The 20,309-nt window shown below is 43.0% G+C and overlaps 1 protein-coding gene across 6 annotated transcripts in view; it reads right to left on the reverse strand.

The window, feature by feature from the left end:
- Positions 1 to 20,309, reverse strand: part of AGBL2 (AGBL carboxypeptidase 2) — a 45,681-nt gene that overhangs the window by 1,928 nt on the left and 23,444 nt on the right. For 4 of the 6 annotated variants that reach the window (XM_042906280.1, XM_042906281.1, XM_042906278.1 and 1 more), the window contains 8 exons: positions 17,896 to 18,678; positions 16,237 to 16,393; positions 11,913 to 12,039; positions 11,219 to 11,319; positions 10,069 to 10,199; positions 6,500 to 6,566; positions 4,107 to 4,232; positions 351 to 440 (listed from right to left, as the gene is read on the reverse strand). In XM_042906280.1, the coding sequence (XP_042762214.1) occupies positions 351 to 440; positions 4,107 to 4,232; positions 6,500 to 6,566; positions 10,069 to 10,199; positions 11,219 to 11,319; positions 11,913 to 12,039; positions 16,237 to 16,393; positions 17,896 to 18,678 (1,582 nt within the window). Of the gene's footprint in view, positions 1 to 350; positions 441 to 3,506; positions 3,627 to 4,106; positions 4,233 to 6,499; positions 6,567 to 10,068; positions 10,200 to 11,218; positions 11,320 to 11,912; positions 12,040 to 16,236; positions 16,394 to 17,895; positions 18,679 to 20,309 lie in introns of those variants that run through there. The other 2 variants (XM_042906283.1, XM_042906282.1) reach the window with 2 other exon arrangements.

Below are 20,309 nucleotides of genomic sequence, written 5' to 3' on the forward strand. Positions count from 1 at the left end.
TTCACCTGAAATGCTGCCATGGAGTTACAAAAGAATAGCCGCCGAACGAATGTTTGTTGAAATAAAACTAAATTCTCCACGGCAAGCTTTGAGCTCTAGCGGGGAGGGATTCCTCCTATCCTGCGGTGCCTCGTGGGCTGCGCCCCCTGGTGGCCAGGGGCTCAGTAGCTGCGCGGGGGCAAAACGCCTCAGCCCGGCCCCGAGCAACACCAACCCTAGGAGGTGAACTGTGCACCATGGATCACCACCCCCCCCCCCCCCCCCCCCCCCCCGGATCACACAAGGCACTTGAAAACCAAGTCAAATTAATTGCTGGCGTATAGGTGTGTATATATAGATTAGTGACATACCTGCATTCTCTCTTTATTCTTAGTCAGAATCAAGGAGGGCATTTTCGATGGGTCCAGCGAGGTGCCCTTGTCTCTTCCATGTAACTGTGACTGAAATAGATGAGCACTTTCTCACTACATTTTCCACTTGCACCAGTGTGATTATATAGAATATACATTGAATAGCATTTAAAAATTTTTTTCTAATGTTTATTTATTTTTGAGAGAGAGAGAGAGAGTCAGAGCAGAGCAGGGGAGGGGCAGAGAGAGAGGGGGAGAGGGTCTTAAGCATGCTCCACACTGTCATCACAGAGCCCAATGTAGGGCTCGAACCCACAAACCATGAGATCATGATCTGAGCTGAAATCAAGAGTCAGATGTTCAACCAACTGAACCACCCAGGCGCCCCTACACTAGGTGTTTTTTTATTCACACATGTTAATTCATTACAATGCTGTAACACGGAAAGAGAGTCAAGACACAAATGAACAATAATTCAAAGAAAAGAAGGAAACTACTTATTTATGGACTGCCTACCAGATGCCAGGCATTTTACACAGTTTCACATCTACTTTTCTCAACATTTATGATGTGGAGATTATTACTCCAATATTTTAGAGGCAGAAACTGAGTCCCAGGGTGGTTCAGTAACTCAAGGAAAGTGACAGTAAGGCTGGAATTTGAACTCAAGAGGGACTTGAAAGCTGTGATCTTGCCACTGTCACACCAGACACCAAATTGCCCTCCATGCCTAACAGAGCCAGCTCGGTGGGGGTTCTTTGGTGTGACAGAGTGAGACCTCATTATGTCACTGTTAAACACAGGGTAGCATTCTGCAGGAAAAGGGCCTATTTTGCACCCTGTCTACTAAGAGTTGTATACTATTATATGAAAACTTATTTATTTTTAAAATTTTTAAACGTTTATTTATTTTGCGAGAGAGCATTCGTGTGAGCAGGAGAGGAACAGAGAGAAGGGGAGAGAGAGAGAGACTCCCAAGCAGGTTCTGCAGTGTCAGCGCTGAGCCCCACACAGGGCTCGATCTCACCAATTATGAAATCATGACTTGAGCTGAAATCAAGAGTCAGATGCCCAACTGACTGAGCCACCCAGGCGGCCCTTATTTTTTTATTTTTACTTTTTTTAAAGTTTATTATTTAAGTAATCCCTATACCCAACGTGGGGCTTAAACTCATGATACCAAGATCAAGAGTTGCATGCTGTTCTGACTGAGCCAGGCAAGCACCCCACCAAAACTTGTTTTTATACATCAAAAACACATTTTTTAAAAAATTTTTTTCAACATTTATTCATTTTTGAGAGTGAGAGAGACAGAGCATGAGTGGGGGAGGGGCAGAGAGAGAGGGAGACACAAAATCAGAAGCAGGCTCCAGGCTCTGAGCTGTCAGCACAGAGCCCGACGCGGGTCTCGAACTCACTGACCACGAGATCATGACCCGAACTGAAGTCGGACGCTCAACCGACTGAGCCACCCAGGCGCCCCCCAAAAAACACAAGTATTTTATAGGTACATAATTCCAAAGTACTAAAAAAATGATTGGGTGCCTTTCCTCTGTGCTCCTTCTGCATCCTACTCTGTGATGTAATTTCCTGCTTCTTTGTTCAAATCCCCAGTAGACTCTAAGGTCCCTAAGGCAGAGATGGTGTTTTGTTCGATGTTGCATTCCCAGCACACAGGAGAGCGTGTGGCATGTGGGGTCACACAGTACAATTTGTTGACTGCAGGGGTAGACAGATGATGAAACCACCTGTTCTTATGCTCTGGGTAAAAAAATCACAAACCACCAATATCCGTCGTCAGACTTCAGTGGTGTCTACTCCAAAGCAGTGTCAATGTCCCCACTGATTTTAATGTTTCCCTGCTCCTGGTGGCATTGACAGGGAAGAGTGACATAGGGGGCTATTGTATTCTTCAGCCTGTGGGACAGATGTGCTAATTGGAAAAATCAGAGAATCTACAACAAAGAGTCAAAGATGGAACAGAATAGAGAGCTTAGAAATAAACTCATGAATATATGGTGCATTAATTTTTTACAAAAGAGCCAAGCATTTACAACAGGGAAAAATGGTCTCTTCAATAAACAGTATTGGAAAAACTAGATGTCCACATGCAAAATAATGAAACTGTACCCCTATCTTGTATCATACATGAAAGTCAACTCAAAATGGGTTAAAGAGTTATACTTAAGACCTGAAACCGTCAAACTCCTAGAAGAAAACACAGGAGGTAGGCTTCTCGACAATGGTTTAGGCAATGATTTTTTGGATTTGATCCCCAAAGCAAAAATAAACAAGTGGGACTAGAGCAAACTAAAAAGCTTCTGCACGGCAAATCATCAATAAAATCAGAAGGCAGGGGCACCTGGCTGGCTCAATCGGTAGAGCGTGTGAACCTTGATCTCAGTGTTGTGAGTTTAAACTCTATGTTGGGGGTAGAGATTACTTAAAAAAAATTTTTTTGAACCTAAAAAAAAAACAAAATCAGAAGGAAACCTATGGAATGAGAAAATATTTGCAAATAATATTATTCAGTCTTAAAAAAGAAGGAAATCCTGCCATCTGTGACAACATGGATGTAATTAGAGGGCATCGTGCTGAGTGAAATAAGCCAGACAGAAAAAGACAAACACTGCCTGGTATCACTTACGTGTGGAACCGAAAAAAAAAAGGTCAAACTCATAGAAACAGAGAGTAGAATGGTGGTTGCTGGGGAGTGGAGGGAATAGGCAGAAGATGGTAAAAGACCATAAACTTTCAGTTATTAAAGAAAAAAAATGGTAACTATGTGAAGTGGTGGGAACCTTCTCACAGTGTGTACAGATATCAAATATCACATTGTACACTTTAAATATATTACCCCCCAAAAGTGTTTTTTTTAACGTTTATTTATTTTGAGAGCAAGCAAGAGAGAGACAGAGTGGGAAGGGCAGAGAGAGGGAGAAGGAGAGAGAATCCCAAGTGGGCTCCCCACTGTGAGCCCAGAGCCCCACTCAGGGCTCGATCTCATGAACTGTGAGTTCATGACTTAAGCCAAAATCAAGAGTCAGGCGTTTAACCAAATGGGCCACTCAGGCGCTCTGTGTAGGAGTTAAAAGTTTTGACACATTCTCCATGTGGAAGTTAAAAAAAAAAAAAAAGGTCAGGCAAAACTACTACCTCATTCAACCTCGGTTTTTCATTTCTCATCGCTGAAGAACTGGCATTCTCTGAATTTCTGAAAAAGGTAGGCTGTTTTTGCAGGGTAGAAGAAGCAAACCCTGCCCTTTCCTGATAGGACTGAGTGCAAAGAGAATATTTTTCAATTGATCCATTGCAATTAATCTACTTATAATCGACCCGATCCACCCAACAGTAAAATGCCCACATCGGAAAGCATTTTCATCTTTAGGAAACAATGGCCGCTGGGAGAAGACTGGGAAGGAGCCAGCCTGGACGAGGCCTGACACCTCCGCCACGCAGCAACCCTGGGCTAGCTCCAGCCACCACTTCTCCAGCACCCCCGTTTGTTCTGGAAATCCAGACATGGCCAAAATCCAGACCAGAGTGCCATGGCAGAGGGTAGTGCAGGGGCCAGGGTGGAAATCTGCTCAGAGATGTCCAGAGGACCCATGGAAGAGCTCTGAACTCAAAATAGCTTCCCTCTACCCCATTCCCCATTCCCCTTCTGGTTGAGAGTAAACGTTAACCCCCTGTCCTGCTCCCGCTCTGGAATTCTCTTTAACCAGACCACAGAAGTAGGCAACAGAGCCTTCTTACCAGGGCATCTTCTGTTAACTTTAACTCCTGCATCCAATTATTTTTCTGATACTGTTCATTTCGCTGTTTCCTAGTCTGAAGCAGCTTCTTTTTTTTCTTCTTATACATCTTCTTCTTTTGATTCAACTGTTCCAAAAAGCACAGAGAACCTAGTCGTTGAGGATTCCGGAGGCAATGACCACCTGCGTGCAGCACTCTTTTACACAACACTCAAGACAGGAGAGCTGCCCCGGGACGTGGGCCCTCACAGGTGCCCAACTGCTGCTGGCTCGGGGGACGAACAGTTCAGTTGCCTTGTTACCAGAGTCCGCTCCCCATTTAACACCCCCAAATCCCACTATTGCAGGTATGCTGCCAAAGGGACATCTATATCAATATCCAAATATCTGTGCTTTACAATATGAAACCAGATTACTTGTGGCAATAATGTCAGGTACAGACAATACTGATATCGGGTGTGTAGTTAAGAGTCAGTTTGGCTGTTACACAAGGTGGCTTTAATAATTAAGCAAGTGAAGCTCAGGACTGATTTTCCAGGGACCTGTTGAGTGGCGACGCTTATATCGATGTTGTAAATGCAGCTGAAAAAATTATAGGGTCCAGTCTGATTTGGCAGGCTCCATCTGACACAGCCTTAATCTCACCCTATGAGAGAGTTATTTCTTCTTCTTCCCTTTTTTTTTTTTTTTTTTTGAGAGAGAGTGAGTAGGATAAAGGGGCAGAGGAGGAGAGAGAGAGAATCTTAAGCAAGTAGATCCCAAGCTCAGTACGGAGCCTGACGTGGAGCTCAATCCCACGACCTTGGGATCATGACCGAGGCTGAAATCTAGAGATGGACACTCAACTGACTGAGCCACCCAGGCGCCTTGTATGATGGAGGTATTTATTAATGCAACTATGAAATTATGTGCATAATGAACCACAACAAATATATCATCTATGTAATAAGATCTGTGAATGAGGGGCGCCTGGGTGGCGCAGTCGGTTAAGCGTCCGACTTCAGCCAGGTCACGATCTCACGGTCCGTGAGTTCGAGCCCCGCGTCGGGCTCTGGGCTGATGGCTCGGACCCTGGAGCCTGTTTCCGATTCTGTGTCTCCCTCTCTCTCTGCCCCTCCTCCGTTCATGCTCTGTCTCTCTCTGTCCCAAAAATAAATAAAAAATGTTGAAAAAAAAAATTTAAAAAAAAAAAAAAAGATCTGTGAATGAGATGGGGCAAAGAAAATTTAATACATGGAAGTATAAAAAACTATCTAAAACTATATGAATAAAAAAACACTTTTTTGGGGCACCTGGCTAGCTTAATTGGTTAAGCATCTGACTCTTGATTTTGGCTCAGCTTATGATCTCACGGCTCATGGGATCAAGCCCCGACTCGGGCTCCAAGCTGACAGTGCAGACCCTGCGTGGGATTCTCTCCCTCCCCTTCTCTCTGCCCTTCCCCTGCTTATGTTCTTCCTCTCTCCTTCTCTCTTTCTCAAAATAAATAAAATAAACTTAAAAAAAGAAACACTTTTTTTTTTTAAAGTATGGGTCTTTTTAACAACCTCTATCTATTGAAATAGTTTTGTTTTTGTTTTTTTAGGTAAACTCTATGCCCAATATGGGGCTTGAACCCCAAGATCAAGAGACAACCTCTATCTCTTAAGATGTTTTCACTTTTAGGGGCACCTAGGTGGCTCAGTTGGATAAATGTCCGACTTTGGCTCAAGTCATGATCTCATGGTTCCTGAGTTCAAACCCTATGTCGGGCTCTGTTCTGATGGCTTGGAGCCTGGAGCCCACTTCCGATTCTGTGTATCCTCTCTCTCTCTCTCTCTCTCTACCCCTCTCCCACTCGTACTCTGTCTCTCTCTCTCAAGAGTAAAAACAATTTTTTAAAAAAGATGCTTTTCAGTTTTAAACTTTTTAAAAAATTTTGTTGACTTTGTAGTCAACATGGAGTCTTCACATTTTTTTCTCCTGGATTTTAAAAGGAAAGTTATTAAAAACAAATAAATAGGGGCGCCTGGGTGGCTCAGTTAGTTAAGCAACCGACTTTGGCTCAGGTCATGATTTCAAGATTCGTGAGTTTGAGCCCCACATCGGGCTTTCTGCTGACAGCTCAGAGCCTGGAGCCTGCTTTGGATTCTGTGTCTCCCTCTCTCTCTCTGCCCCTCCCTTGCTCTCTCTCTCTCTCTCTCTCAAAAATAAATAAAACATTTAAATAAATAAATAAAAGGAAAGTGATAAAGGACAAAATGAAAGACTCCAGGGCAGGGTAACCAGTTAGGATGCTATTGCTATATTTTCTATAGATTCTAGGATAGTTGGAAAATTCCACCAAATTATCCAGGAGACTCATGCTTTCCTTAAGGCTGCTACTTCCTGAGTGGAAGAGTCTGATAATCTTACCTCATCTGCTACGTTCAGTAGGTGAACAGGGAGACCATCTGAGAGGGAACTATCAGAACCACTGGTGCTGTTTCCAGGAGGAAAGAAGAAAGGGAGATGCCTGTTATTAATGTCTAGGACATATACATTTACCAGACTGGCAGCGTGGGAGTAGAATATCCAGTCCGCTATTTGCTCCCAGTGCCTGCATTTCGATGACCAGCAATTCCGGACAAGCACATTCATTCATTCATTCTGAACACCTACTACGTGCCAGGCAGGGCATCGAGCGCAGAGATGAGCATGACCAAGCCCTTGGCCCCAAGGAGTCTGTAATCCATGTGGCAAAGTAAGTACTGGCCAGGTGGGCAAAGCTGCCCGTGGCAGTGACTGTGGGACGCTGTGCAGCTCTAGAGAATAACAGACTATGATTTGTTTGAAAGCGGGGCTTGTTTCATTCATTCCTGTCTGGCCAGGTCCAGTTCAGAGAGCAAGGAGCCTCCCGGGTACTCTTTAAAACTGCGTTGAATATATACATAAACATATTTGATAACAAGGAATCTGTAGGTTATTACCTACAGGAATATTACTTTTATTATCTCAATTCCCACTTCAAAAGTTGTGGATGCAGGTCCAGACGGATCTGAAGTCTTCCCCCACAGAGGGCCAGCTCCCCCTTCCTTCAAGGGCTAGGATGAATGAGCACTTGGATTCTCCATCCCTGTGTCCTTCATCGTGTCCATTGTTTAAGTGTCCCATCATACATCCCCCTCTCCCAGGGTGTGCGTGGCCAGAAGCCAGAGCTGGGCTCTAGAACATGGCCTCCATGTACAAAAAAGTGTCTTAGGCACAAAACTCAGATCTCCTGGGAAAAGAGCATTTCAAACCATTCTTTTGCTCAGGCCTTTCATCCTGTTCATGCTCCACCTCCCTCCCTTCAGTCCACAATGAGGAACCCCACGGTAAGACAGCGGGAAGAACACCCTCTCTTCTCAGATCTAATTCCCAATTCCCTGTTCTCAAAAGGCTTTTCTAGTCTGAGGAATAGCCTTTGAGGTCACTACTGGATAATAGTCTCTGAAGTCCCTTTTGGAGATAACGGAAAACTATTAATCAACGGGATAAAAACATTAGATGCGGCATGCCACGGAAAATGTTGAAAACCATGGACGTGCACACACAGGGCACACTCAAACTGGGCTTGGACACTCGCAGTCTGCTTTTCTGGGTAATGGTGAGAATGGAGAGGTGGAGACCCATGGAGGCCCGTGATAGCTGGCTTCCTGTTCAGATGCCGGCAAAATGGTTTCAATAATTCTTAACTAAATGTATCTTAACTAAATGTGTCCCTGCTAAGCCAGCTAGGATGCAGTCTCCCTGTTTCGGAGTGGACTCCCCCCGGGCTCGGTACCAAGAGGTTGACATGCAGGGGCATTTTGTTTTTGAGGCTGAGATGAAGAGTGGTTCATGCAGTGGTCCTGGAGAGCAAGGCAAAGAATTCTGGAAGAGTGGAAGAGGCAACATGGTGAATGGGGCACACTGCCTGGCCTGATGGTCTGACTTGAGGTTCCTAAGGACACATTTGGGAGACTCAGCCAGCAGAACTGCTTTAGGGCCCAGATGTCAACTCTATGTCCACAGAGAGTAGGAAGGAGAGCCTTCAACTGTCCACCACAGTCTACAGCGCAGCCTCTGTCATGTCCAGCCCAGAAATCTTCTGACTGAGGGCAGCTGGGATGGGTATGAGGCACCTTGGCCAGTAAGCTGGAGTAGAAGGTGTTCCTGCCCACCTGTCAGATACTCACCCACCTGGTAGGCTTCCTAAAATAGTTGAAGAGATTATGAGTGTGGGGCTGAGACCTTACAAACTAAATTAATTCAACAAATATTTATTGAGCTCTCCCTATGTGCCGGGTACTCTGCACATGAGATACAGAGGTGAACAAAATAAAGATCTCTGACCTTGTGGGACCTACATCCAATAGGAGGAAACAGATAATACATAATAAACACAATAGAGATGTAAATGACCTAAGACAGACAGAAGGTGATAACATGCTATGGAAAAAAAGTAGAGTACCTCAGGGAGATAGGGAATAGTGGCAGGAGGGCAAAGGCAGGGGAGCAAGTGGCAGCATTAGAGTAATGAGGGTAGGCCACATTGACAAATTTTACATTTAAACAAAGACTGGAAGGAGGTGAAGGAATGAGCCATGTAGGTATCTGCGGGAAGAGCATTCTAGGCAGCTGGGACTGCTAGTGTAAAGGCCCTGGGGCAGAAGAGGGCCTGGCAAGTCTGAAGAAGAATGAGGCCAGTGTAGCCACAGAGAGAGGTGTGTGAAAGGGTGAGGGTGGAGGTTATAAGGTGTCAGGTGCCTAGATCCTATAGCCTGTCAGCCATTGTAGGGTCCTGGTCTTTCTACCTCATTTGCTGGATTCTCCCTATCTTTGTGACCTGTGCGCTGTGTACCCTGCTTAGACTTGGACCTCCTATTTACTCGAGCTGCACGTACTCCCTTGGGATCTCACCTAGTCTTAAGGTTTAAACATCATCTATCCAATGATGACTCTATTTGACGTCTCCAGCGAACTACACACTCATATATTCAACTGCCTATTTAATATCTCCATTTAGATGCCTAATAGACGTCTCAGACTGAACATGCCCAACACTAGCCTCCTGACCTTCACCGCTCCCCTAAACTTCTCCACCACTTTAATCTTTCCCATCTCACTTAAAAGGCAACTCCATCCAATCAATTATGGACTCATTCTCTTTCTTTCATGCTCCATATCTCATCCATAAGAAAATCCTAATGTTTGAAACTTCAAAATATATCCAGAATCCAACCAATTCATACACCCCCAACCACTACAACTGCTCATGTCTAGACCACCACCTGCATTTACCTGTATTATTGCAAGAGCCTCCAAATGCATGTCCCTGCTTACACCTTTCCTCTCTACAATCTATTTTCCACATAGCAGCCAGGGTATTCCCACTGAAACTAAAACCCAAGTCAGAACACGACACTTCTCTATTTAAAACTTTCCAAAAGCTTTCCGTCTCCCTTGGAGTAAAAGACAAAGGCTTTACAACTGCCTCAAGGCCCTACACGCACGGCCTGCCCATCTCCCTAACCTAGAAAAGATGCTGTCAAAGAGCAGGCACTCAATTCGTAGTTGGTGAAGAAATGATATATATTTAAGTGCGCTACGATTTATTCAATATTTTGCACCTTTGGCTCAACCAACGAAACAACAGAGCAAACGAAAACAATAAAAAAATAGAACTTGTCTGGTTTTTCCTTGTGTTTTTTTTTTTTTTTTTTTTTTGAGGGAGGGAGTGAGTGCTCTCGTACATAGGAGGGGCAGAGAGAGAGAGGGAGAGAGAGAGAGAGAGAGAGAGAGAGAGAGAGAGAGAGAGGATTCCAAGCAGGCTCCCACGTGGTCAGTGTCAGCACGGAGCTCCAAACCAACAATTGTGAGATCATGACCTGAGCCAAAACCAAGAGCTGGCCATTTAACTGGCTGAGGCACTCCGGTGCCCCTCTCTGGTTTTTGTTTGAAATGAAGTTTCATTTCATTACCTGGATTCAATGTCAGACAAGCAGATGTCACTCCAACTTCCTTCTAAATCCATATCTTGTCCAAGCTCATTGAATTTCTTATGGATTTCTTGTTGTAAGAGCTCTTTAAGCTCTGTTAGGCACTGCATGAACTGTGGAAATCAATAAAAGGACATTTTTGATTATTCACTTATTTATATGTCAAATATTTACTAAGCATATGTGGAAAGGCACTTTATTTATTGCTGGGGACATAAAGATGTGTGAGTGGTAACCTCTGCTTCTAAGGACATGTTAACATATAAATTACATGAGCTGCAGTAAAAGTGTTTCTCGGGCAGAACATCAGTGAATTTCATGCTTTAGGTGCTTTTCCCTGGCTATGGACAATAACAAACTTCTTAAACAATTCAACGGTCTGATTTATTGTATTTTTGTGAATAGCAAGGAAGGAAACATTAGAATGGGGTTGTTCAGATTTTGGCTTATGGCAGATGTGATATAACAGGCCGTATTGTGGCTGATTCTCCTTTAAATATTTTTTTATTAAAGGGGCACCTGGGTGGCTCAGTTGGTTAAGTGTCCAACTCTCGATTTTGGCTTAGGTCATGATCTCACAGTTTGTGAGTTCGAGCCCCCAACAGGCTCTGTGCTGACAGCCTGGAGCCTACTTGGGATTCTCTCTCTCCCTCTGACCCACCCCCCCCCCCCTCTCTCTCACACACACAATAAGTAAATAAATATTAAAAATATATAAATAAATAAACTAAAAAAAGAAGTAAGAAGAGGAAAAAACTGAGGACACAGAAAAGGGAGGAGGTAATTAATAAGGCAAGACCTTAGGGAGGCCATGGATTGAGGGGCTGGTGGGTGCACAAAGGGCAGGGTTAGTTTCAGAGAAGGGGAAGAACTCCTGCTTTTCTGGAAAGCAAAATGAGGGAGAGGTGTGCTGAAGGAGGGTTGGCATGAAGGCTTCTATATTCTTGGTGAGTTATGAGGTTGCTATTTGTGGACAGTGTGCAGGCTGGGGGCTTTCTTTTACTGATTATAAAAACTTCAGAACGATATTAAGAGGAAAATAAAGACCACCTATAATCTCAGTAGGCTGACTTTGGACCCATGTGAAACTGATCACAGTAGCACCACCACATTTCTTGAACCCCATTTTTACCTTGGTTCGGTCAGGATCACAGAAATCCAGAAGGGTGTCACAAACATGATAACCTAGAGACTTTAGATCCTCAGTAGTAAAGTGAGTATCTCTTTTATTGCCTGAAAAAAAATCCATAAACATTTCTCACTAAATAATAAGCAAATGCAAATCTAATTTATCAATAGCTCCTTAGAAACGCCACCTCTGATTCTAGAATATTGTGCTTCTGGACAGGGTCTTTCTCCTTCTAGATCTGGTTTGGTTCAGAAGAATCTGACAATGAAAAAATTTGCAATCATGATGGCCATGATTACTGAAGTTTTACTCTGTGGTAGGCACTATGCCAAGGGCTTTACGTGCATTAAGTAGTACCTATAATGCAGGTATTACTTTTATTGCCAGTTAAAACAAAAATGAGGTTCAAAGAGTAAATGTAGTAACTGAGCCAGGATTACACACCTTGGAAATGGAGAGGCAATTCGAACCCAGATCTGCCTGATTCCCCATCAAGTATTATATTTGGGGCTATACTGCCCCACCAAGTGTTATATTTCACACTCATATTTAGGTTAGTCAAATTTGGCATAAGGTGCAGTTAAGAAAACTCTCTAGGTCAATCATCTCCCCAACATTCAAAAGGACTTCATGTCCTCAGAGCTTTGCTTGGCTTCCCCTTGTCATGCTGACCTATGATATACAAAAGAGAGCTTACCCAGTGTGGACCCCCCAAAGGTAGATTCCATGGTGTAGCTGTTCAGGATTCCCATCCGCCACATTACAACTCGTCCTGTTCCTTCTTTGCACTTTTGGACCTTAAAATTACAACTATGAAAAGAGAACTAAAGAGAAACCCAAATCCTCTGTTAATCATAAACTGGCAAATGTAAGATGCCAATGACTCATTAATATAAGAATGGTTTCCTTGGGGTCTATATATTATTTCCTAAAGTATGTTCCATAAAATAGTAATAATTCTAAGGGATTACAGAGGAGAAAATTAGTGCTATGGTCATGTTGGTCAGGAGGATGAGGGGCTAACAAAATTACACAGTCTTCCTGTGCAGGACCTTTTTTTTTTATTTTGAGAGAGACAGAGAGAGCACGAGTGGAGGAGGAGCAGAGAGAATGGAAGACAGAGAATCCCAAGCAGGCTCCACGCTGCCAGCACAGAGCCCAACGTGGGGCCTGAACCCATGAAACCACGAGATCATGACCTGAGCAGAAACCTAGAGTCAGATGCTTAACCGACTGAGCCACCCAGGCACCCCCTCTCCCAAGCATTTCATTATTGTAGACTGTGAGTCTCCAAAGGGGAGAGAGTAAATTCTGTTCCTTATTGCCCGTGAAGCCTTCCTTCCCTTCCCTACCTTTCCAGGGACATTTTGCAGGACTACGGTTCTTTGAACTCCAGTTTGGGAATGCTGGCTTACTTTGGCATTCAAGACACTAGCCACATTTCTAAGATTTATTTTCTACTCCTCTGCAACTTGAGCCCTTGGATCCAGTTGGGTTTATCCTCTATATATGATCTGGGTATGCCTCACCCCTATAATCTGCCTAGAACTGTCTCACTTCCTCATACTTAATGTTCTTGGCTCGGAGTTCAATATCCTCCATTGTCCTTCATGACCACCCCAACCCTTTTTCCTTACTTGGAGTTTGTAATGTACACTTGGCACCTATCCCGACCTATCCTATCCTGCTGAAAATGCTTTACAGTGGGAAGGCATTTCACCACCTAGTGGTTTTTAAGTGGTGCACCCTGGAATCCAGGGGTTCTACTGAGGAGCCTCAAGCCACAAAGACTGAAGGAGGCCACAAAGACTGAAGGAGCCAGAATGGGCAAGGTTCCAAGCTTGCCATCCCTCTTTAATTAGTATAGCTCTGTTTTTAATTGTTTTAGATACTGGGTTCTGGATGTCATTTGTTTTTTAATTAAAAAACTTTTTTTTAAATGTTTTTATTTTATTTTTTGAGAGAGCATGAGTGGGGGAGGAGCAGAGAGAGAGGGGGACACAGAATCTGAAGCAAGCTCCAGGCTCCCAGCTGTTAGTACAGAGTCCGATGTGGGGCTTGAACCCATGAACCGCAAGATCATGACCTGAGCCAAAGTCGGACACTCAAGACTGAGCCATCCAGGCACCCCTAATTTTTTAAAAAATACTTATTTATTTAGAGAGAGAAAGACCAAGAGTGCAAGTGGGTGAGTGGCAGAGAGGTGGGGGGAGAGACAGAATCCCAAGCAGGCTCTGAACTGTCAGCATGTAGCCCAACATGGGGCTCGAACCCAAAACCTAAGAGATCATGACCTGAGCTGAAATCGAGTCAGACGCCTAACCAACTGAGCCACCCAGGTGCCCCTGGATGTCATTTATTTTTAATTAAAAAAACATCTTTTTTAACAAGACACATATTTGGATGCCATTTTATTTAAAGAGATCCCTAGCAAACACAGACAGGAAGATTTTTTAAAAACAAAGAGAAAAGGAAGGAAGGAAGGAAGGAAGGAAGGAAGGAAGGAAGGAAGGAAGAAAAAAATGGAGGGAGAAAGAAAAGCTTCCTTTTTCTTTTTAATGTAAGAATAGTAGATATAAAATATTTGTCACATATCTTTATAGGAGAAAATGTACACTATCATTTAAAAACTTTTCTAAATCCAACCTAATTTCTTCTTTCTTTTTGGTAAATGTTTATTTATTTGATGGGGCACCTGGGTGGCTCAGTCGGTTAAGTGACCGGCTTCAGCTCAGGTCATGATCTTACAGTTAGTGAGTTCAAGGCCCAGATTGGGCTCTTGGCTGTCAGTGTAGAACCTGCTTCAGATCCTCACTTTGCCCTCCCCTGCTCCCTCTCTTTCTCTCAAAAATAAACAAACATTTGTTAAAGCAAGCGCACATGTGAGTGTGGGAGGGGCAAAGAGAGAAAGAGAATCCCAGTCAGTGCAGAGCCTGACATGGGCTCAATCTCACGATTCATGAGATCACCACCTAAGTCAAAATCAAAAGTTGAGTACTTAACTGACTGAGCCACCCAGGCACCCCTAATTTCTTCTTTCTAATGAAATTATGTTTTGTGGATCTATTTATGATGCTGAAAACCAACGCCTAAGCCAATGCAGATCCTCTGTTTATGCCTAACTGTCAGAGCTGTTACTCAGCCAACTGGTAAAGACTTTTAAGTTGTTTTTATTAGCCATTTACTATCTTACAGTTATTTGTAATCTTGTCTTATATAAACTTTTCTGTGGAGACTCATATAATATTAGTATTTTGTGTATCATTCAATCCCTTCTTCCACTGCCAAGCACAGGATTAAAGAGAATAAGTTACCTACTAAGAGTTTGAACTTGTGCCCAGGAAAAGCAGCCAGAGCAATTTTCAAAACTCATCTTCACTGAGGGGCGCCTGGGTGGCTCAGTCGGTTGAGCGTCCGACTTCAGCTTAGGTCATGATCCCACAGTTTGTGGGTTTGAGCCCCGTGTGCTGACAGCTCAGAGCCTGGAGCCTGCTTGGGATTCTTTGCCTCTCTCTCTCTCTCTCTCTCTGCCCTCCCCTGCTCGTACTTTGTCTGTGTCTGTCTCTCAAAAATGAATAAACATTAAAAAAATTTTAAAAATATCATCTTTATTGAGATATAACTCACATGCTGTAAAATTCACACATTTAAGGTACACAATTCAAGGATGTAAGTATATTTACAGTTGTGCAGCCATCACCACTCTCTGTTTAGAACATTTTCATTACCTCCAAAAAGAAACCCAGTACTTATTAGCAGTCAGGCCACCTCCCCCTCCCCACCGACTAATCACTACTTTCTGTTTCTACAGATCTGCCTCTTCTGAACATTTCATAGAATGGAATCACACAAAAATGTGGCCTTTTAGGTCTGGCTTCTTTCACGTAGCATGTTTCAAGATTCACCTATGTCTTAGCATATCAGCACCTCATTTTTTTATTGCTGAATAACATTCCATTGTGTGGATATACTATATATTATTTATCTGTTCTTTTGTGGATGTACACAGAGTAATTCTTAAAGCCACACCTTTCTAAATTCTTGAAGTACCTTTCCAAAGAAGATGTACAAATGGCCAATGGACACATAAAAAGATCCTCAACATCACACATCATCAGGGAAATGCAAATCAAAACCACAATGAGATATCACCTACACCCATCAGAATGGCTAGAATTAAAGACAAGAAATAACAAGGGTGGGTGTAGATGTGGAAAAGGAACCTTCATGCACTGTTGGTGGGAATGTAAATTGGTGCAGCCACAGTGGAAAACAGTATGGAGGTTCCTCAAAAAGTTAAAAATAGAATTACCATATGACTCAGTAATTCCACTACTGGGTATTTACCCAAAGAAAACAAAAACACTAATTCAAAAAAGATATATATGTACCCATATATTTATGGCACCCATATGTTTATACCAAGGTATACATGTACCCATATGTTTATTGCACCCATATGTAATAGCCAAGATATGGAAACAACCCAAGTGTCTGTTAATAGATGAATGGATAAAGAAGATGTGGTATAGATACACAATGGAATATTACTCAGCCATAAAAAAGAATGAGATCTTGCCATTTGCAACAACAAGGATGGACCTAAAGGGTAAAATGCTATGTGAAATAGAGAAAGACAAGTACCATATGATTTCAACCATATGTGGAATTTAAAAAACAAAACAAAGAAAAAAGAGACAAAAAAAAAAGCAGAGTCCTAAGTATAGAGAACAAACTGGTGGTTGGCAGAGGGGAGGAGGGAGGTGGATGGGTGAAATAGATAAAGGAGATTAAGGGTACACTTACGATGAACATTGAATACTGTAGAGAACTGTTGAATCATTATATTGTAAACGAAAACCAGAGTAAAGTCTTGAGGTCCAGGCTGCTGAGATTTACCCAAGATAATGAAAAGAAATGTGAAGTGGCAGATCAAACACTACATACAGGATGCAGCGAACTCCTTTCCTCCTTAGTCAATGGACGGAAGATTACCTTATGTGCTTACCTTGTGTGCTTACCTTATCTGGCGCATTTTTGCTTAACATTAAAGGAAAGACTCGCTCATGAAGCCAGTACTTGCGATCATTGTTATTACAGCCATACAAGAAGATATTATTCTTACGGCTGTGGCCATGGAAATCACAATACAAGAGAACCTCCCTTTCTTCAAGAAGTCTATTGAGAGGGGCAAACAAAAGATTTAGTGGACATCCAGATGCATGAAAATAATCAAGGATCTTTTACAGTCTCTTCCTTAAGTATGTCTGTTGCTACCTTCCCACTAAAGAAAATGCCAACCCCTTCAAAGGACCCTGTCCCCACCCTCGGCTACTGCTGTAAACATGCCACCAGCACTCCTCACCCTTGCCAGTCAGAGGGACTTGAAATGAAAACACCCCGATGTGGAAAGGGGTGTTGGGTAGGCCCTGTATAAGTTGACAAGGAAGTGGAGGAAATCAACAGAAAGAAAGCCCCCTCTGGGGGCAGACCTGGGGAAAGAGAAAGAGAAGGGAAGAGGCTGTAAGTGGAGGGATGAAAAAGAGAAACGAAGAAAGCCTGGGTCCCTGACTTTCCAGTACCGGTTCCTGTAAGGCTCAGCTCCTCTTTGTCTCCTCTTCACCCAGGACACCTCCTCAGTCTTCCATCACGGTCACCTTCTCCATGATGATAATGATAGGATGAAGAGGATGACAGTAATGCCACACACTTACAATGTGCTGAGCACTGCGCTAAACAGATGACAGGGGTCCTCATCTAATTCTCTTAAGTAACTACCCAAGGCAGGTAAGATTACCCTCCTCTACAGATGAGAAAGCTGAAGTGCAGAGAGGTGCAATCACATCCAAGGTCACAGAACCAGCCAGTAGTAACACCACGTCTCAAAGCCAGGCCTGTCTTGACTCCCAAGCACATGCCCCTAGCCATCTTGCCTGCCAGCCCAACACTCCCCCCACCCTCTCACACAGATAAGGTTAGAGGGTGTATGCATTCACGTATCTTACACGCTGTAGTTTCATTTCCTTTAAGGTGGGTACTATTACATCATAGTCTTCAATTGCTTTCACACAGGCTTGGAAAATATTAACTGACTTTTTTATTATTCTTTCTTTATGCGATGAAATATAAGAGGTAATAAGGAACTCAGATTCTGGAACCCGAGAGCGTGTATTCAAATTATCTATTCTGTTGCTTATTAGCTCTATGACCTTGGGCAAGTGACTTTTTTCTGGGCCTTAGTTTCCTCACCATATATAATGGGGATACTGATTGTGCCTACCTCAGGGGGTTAATGTGAAGATTACATGGGTCATGTATCTGTAAAGCACTGAGAATACCGCCTGTCCCCTATACACAAACACTGCCTAGTAGTTAGGTACTATTATTATTATTTGCCAGGCCTCCTGACAAAGACCTATGAACTTCTGACTTCTGACCTCTCTATTCCATTGTTTCACTTATACGTCAAACAACCCCTGGCAGAAATGTTGCATGTTCAGTTTAACCCCAGAGACAAAACATGACTTAAACGTTTGAAACTGAACGAACTCATGTGACTGCAAAGAGAATGGCAGACTCTCTCTCAAGCCGTATCTGATCGCTACATCAAAGAGAGCCCTCGCACCCATCAGAGAGCACTCACAGCATTCGGAGGAAGATCAACAGATAAAGGGGCTCACCTTTTGATCATGTTCCTGGTGTACCAGATACAAGGGAAAGACTCCTTCAGAATGGTTTTATAATGTCTATTCAAGTCCCTTCCAGCCAATGAACACCGGTAATTCCCCACAATCACTCCATCTGGATTTAACATAGGAACCACTTTGAAGACAAAGATATCTCTGAGGAGCTGGGCATCTGGAGAGTTGCTCAGGATGAAGTCCAAAAAGCCTTTCATGATCCAGGAGCCGTTACTTTCTCCGGGGTGGACTCTGGCACTCAAGACCACAGCTTTCTTTGCAGCTGCCTCTTGAGGGGTCCGGGATGGGTTGGTGATGGTGAGCAGGTAGACGGTATTTCCTGCAAGGCTCCTGCATAAAGTTCGGAGTTTGCAGAACTGAGACTGGACGGGGTTGTTTGTCACTGACAGCAGGTAGCACTGCAAGTCAGTGTATGTATATGGATAGAAGTGTGCGAAGAAGCAAGTGTCCTGGTCGTGTGGGAACTGAATGGTCCACGTGAGACAGTAAAAGGCCTGCTGCCCATCGTCCCTGTTGTTCTTATAGTACCTGATTTCATTTCCTTCTCTTCTCCAGCCAATGTTGTGGGTCTTGGCGTCCAACTGGGAGTACATGAGTGGCTTCATCCCTATAGTATAAAGGCTCTTGGGTTTTAGCAAGTTGACAATGGTGAAGCGGTAGGTGGCATCTTTTCTAGTGTTCTGCACTCGAAAATAAAACCACTGAGTGTGTTTGTTTGTGTAGAGGTCAGTTCGCAAGGTGAGCTCATACTCATAGGTATCTCTGTAGTGGAGAAAATAGAAGAATATCTCTGTAACACCACATCCCCCCTCAAAAAACAAAGCTTAAAAAATGTTTTACCTGGGCAAAAATAGGTCTTATTTCAACAGGAAAGCCTGCTACCTCAAACATTAATTTTCTAGTGTACCTAGTTCCTCAACTCATACATTAGGCTGAAAGAAATATGGGTCAACCAAGTTTATTTGGGGTATTTGGGAGCTCTGTGAGTTTTTTATTTATTTTTTATTTTATTTTTATTTTTATTTTTATTTTTTTTAACGTTTATTTATTTTTGAGACAGAGAGAGACACAGCATGAACGGGGGAGGGGCAGAGAGAGAGGGAGACACAGAATCGGAAGCAAGCTCCAGGCTCTGAGCCATCAGCCCAGAGTCCGACGCGGGGCTCGAACTCGCGGACCACGAGATCGTGACCTGAGCTGAAGTCGGACGCTTAACCGACTGAGCCACCCAGGCGCCCCTCTGTGAGTTTTTTTAGTATCGTTCTGGAGTGTTCAGTTGCAGTTCCCAACCACTTCAACACATTTCTAGAACCACACCTAACGGCAGCGAAGCCAGAGCCCTCTGTTGGCTGTTAGCTACCTCCTGGACATGACCACTATGGAGGAGAACTGTCAGCCTCAGGTGTTATTTTAGCTCTGATTATCAACAGTTTGAAGATGAGGGGGCATCTCTGGAATGCATTCACCTTACTGAAAAGTAGCAGAAGAGGAAATACAAATACTAAATCCTGAAAAGATGCTCCCACACAGGCATAATGCAAGAAAGGCAAATTAAAATAGGAAGTCATTCTCCCTCCATTTCATGCATATTCCAGCTTTGGGAAACAGTCGCTTTCATACACCGGTGATGGGAACTCAAATCATGTTGGAGGGTAATTTGGCAAAAAACAGCAATACTTAAAGTGTTCAAACCCTTTGGCCCCCCAATTATATTTCTAGAATGTATCCCATAACATCACAAATATTTAAAAATATAAATGTCTTTGCAACTACATGGATGAAACTAGAGGTATTATGCTAAGCGAAATTAGTCAGAGAAAGACAAATATCATATGACTTCATTCATATGAGGAATTTAAGATACAAAACAGATGAACCTAAGGGGAGGGAAGCAAAAATAATATAAAAACAGGGAGAGGGAAAAACCATTAAGAGACTCTTAAATATAGAGAATAAACTGAGGGTTGCTGGAGGGGTTGTGGGAGGGGGGATGGGCTAAATGGGTAAGGGGCATTAAGGAAGACACTTGTTGGGATGAGCACTGGGTGTTATGTGTAGGGGATGAATCACTGGAATCTACTTCTGAAATCACTGTTGCACTATATGCTAACTAACTAGGATGTAAACTTAAAAATTAATTAAAAAATTTTATATATATATATATATATATATATATATATATAATTTTAAAAGTGCCCAAGAGTATTAATTCTGTTAATTCATTAAACAAAAAACAGTAAATACCTTCATTTCCTATCAGCTGGGCACAGGTTACACATGATATGGAACACCCATACAATAGAATAATATGAATTATTAAAAATAAGGAGATATGGGAATGCAAGCTGGTGCAGCCACTCTGGAAAACAGTATGGAGGTTCCTCAAAAAACTA

Source organism: Panthera leo, chromosome D1 (genome assembly GCF_018350215.1).
Source record: "Panthera leo isolate Ple1 chromosome D1, P.leo_Ple1_pat1.1, whole genome shotgun sequence".
Taxonomy (NCBI): Eukaryota; Metazoa; Chordata; class Mammalia; order Carnivora; family Felidae; genus Panthera; species Panthera leo.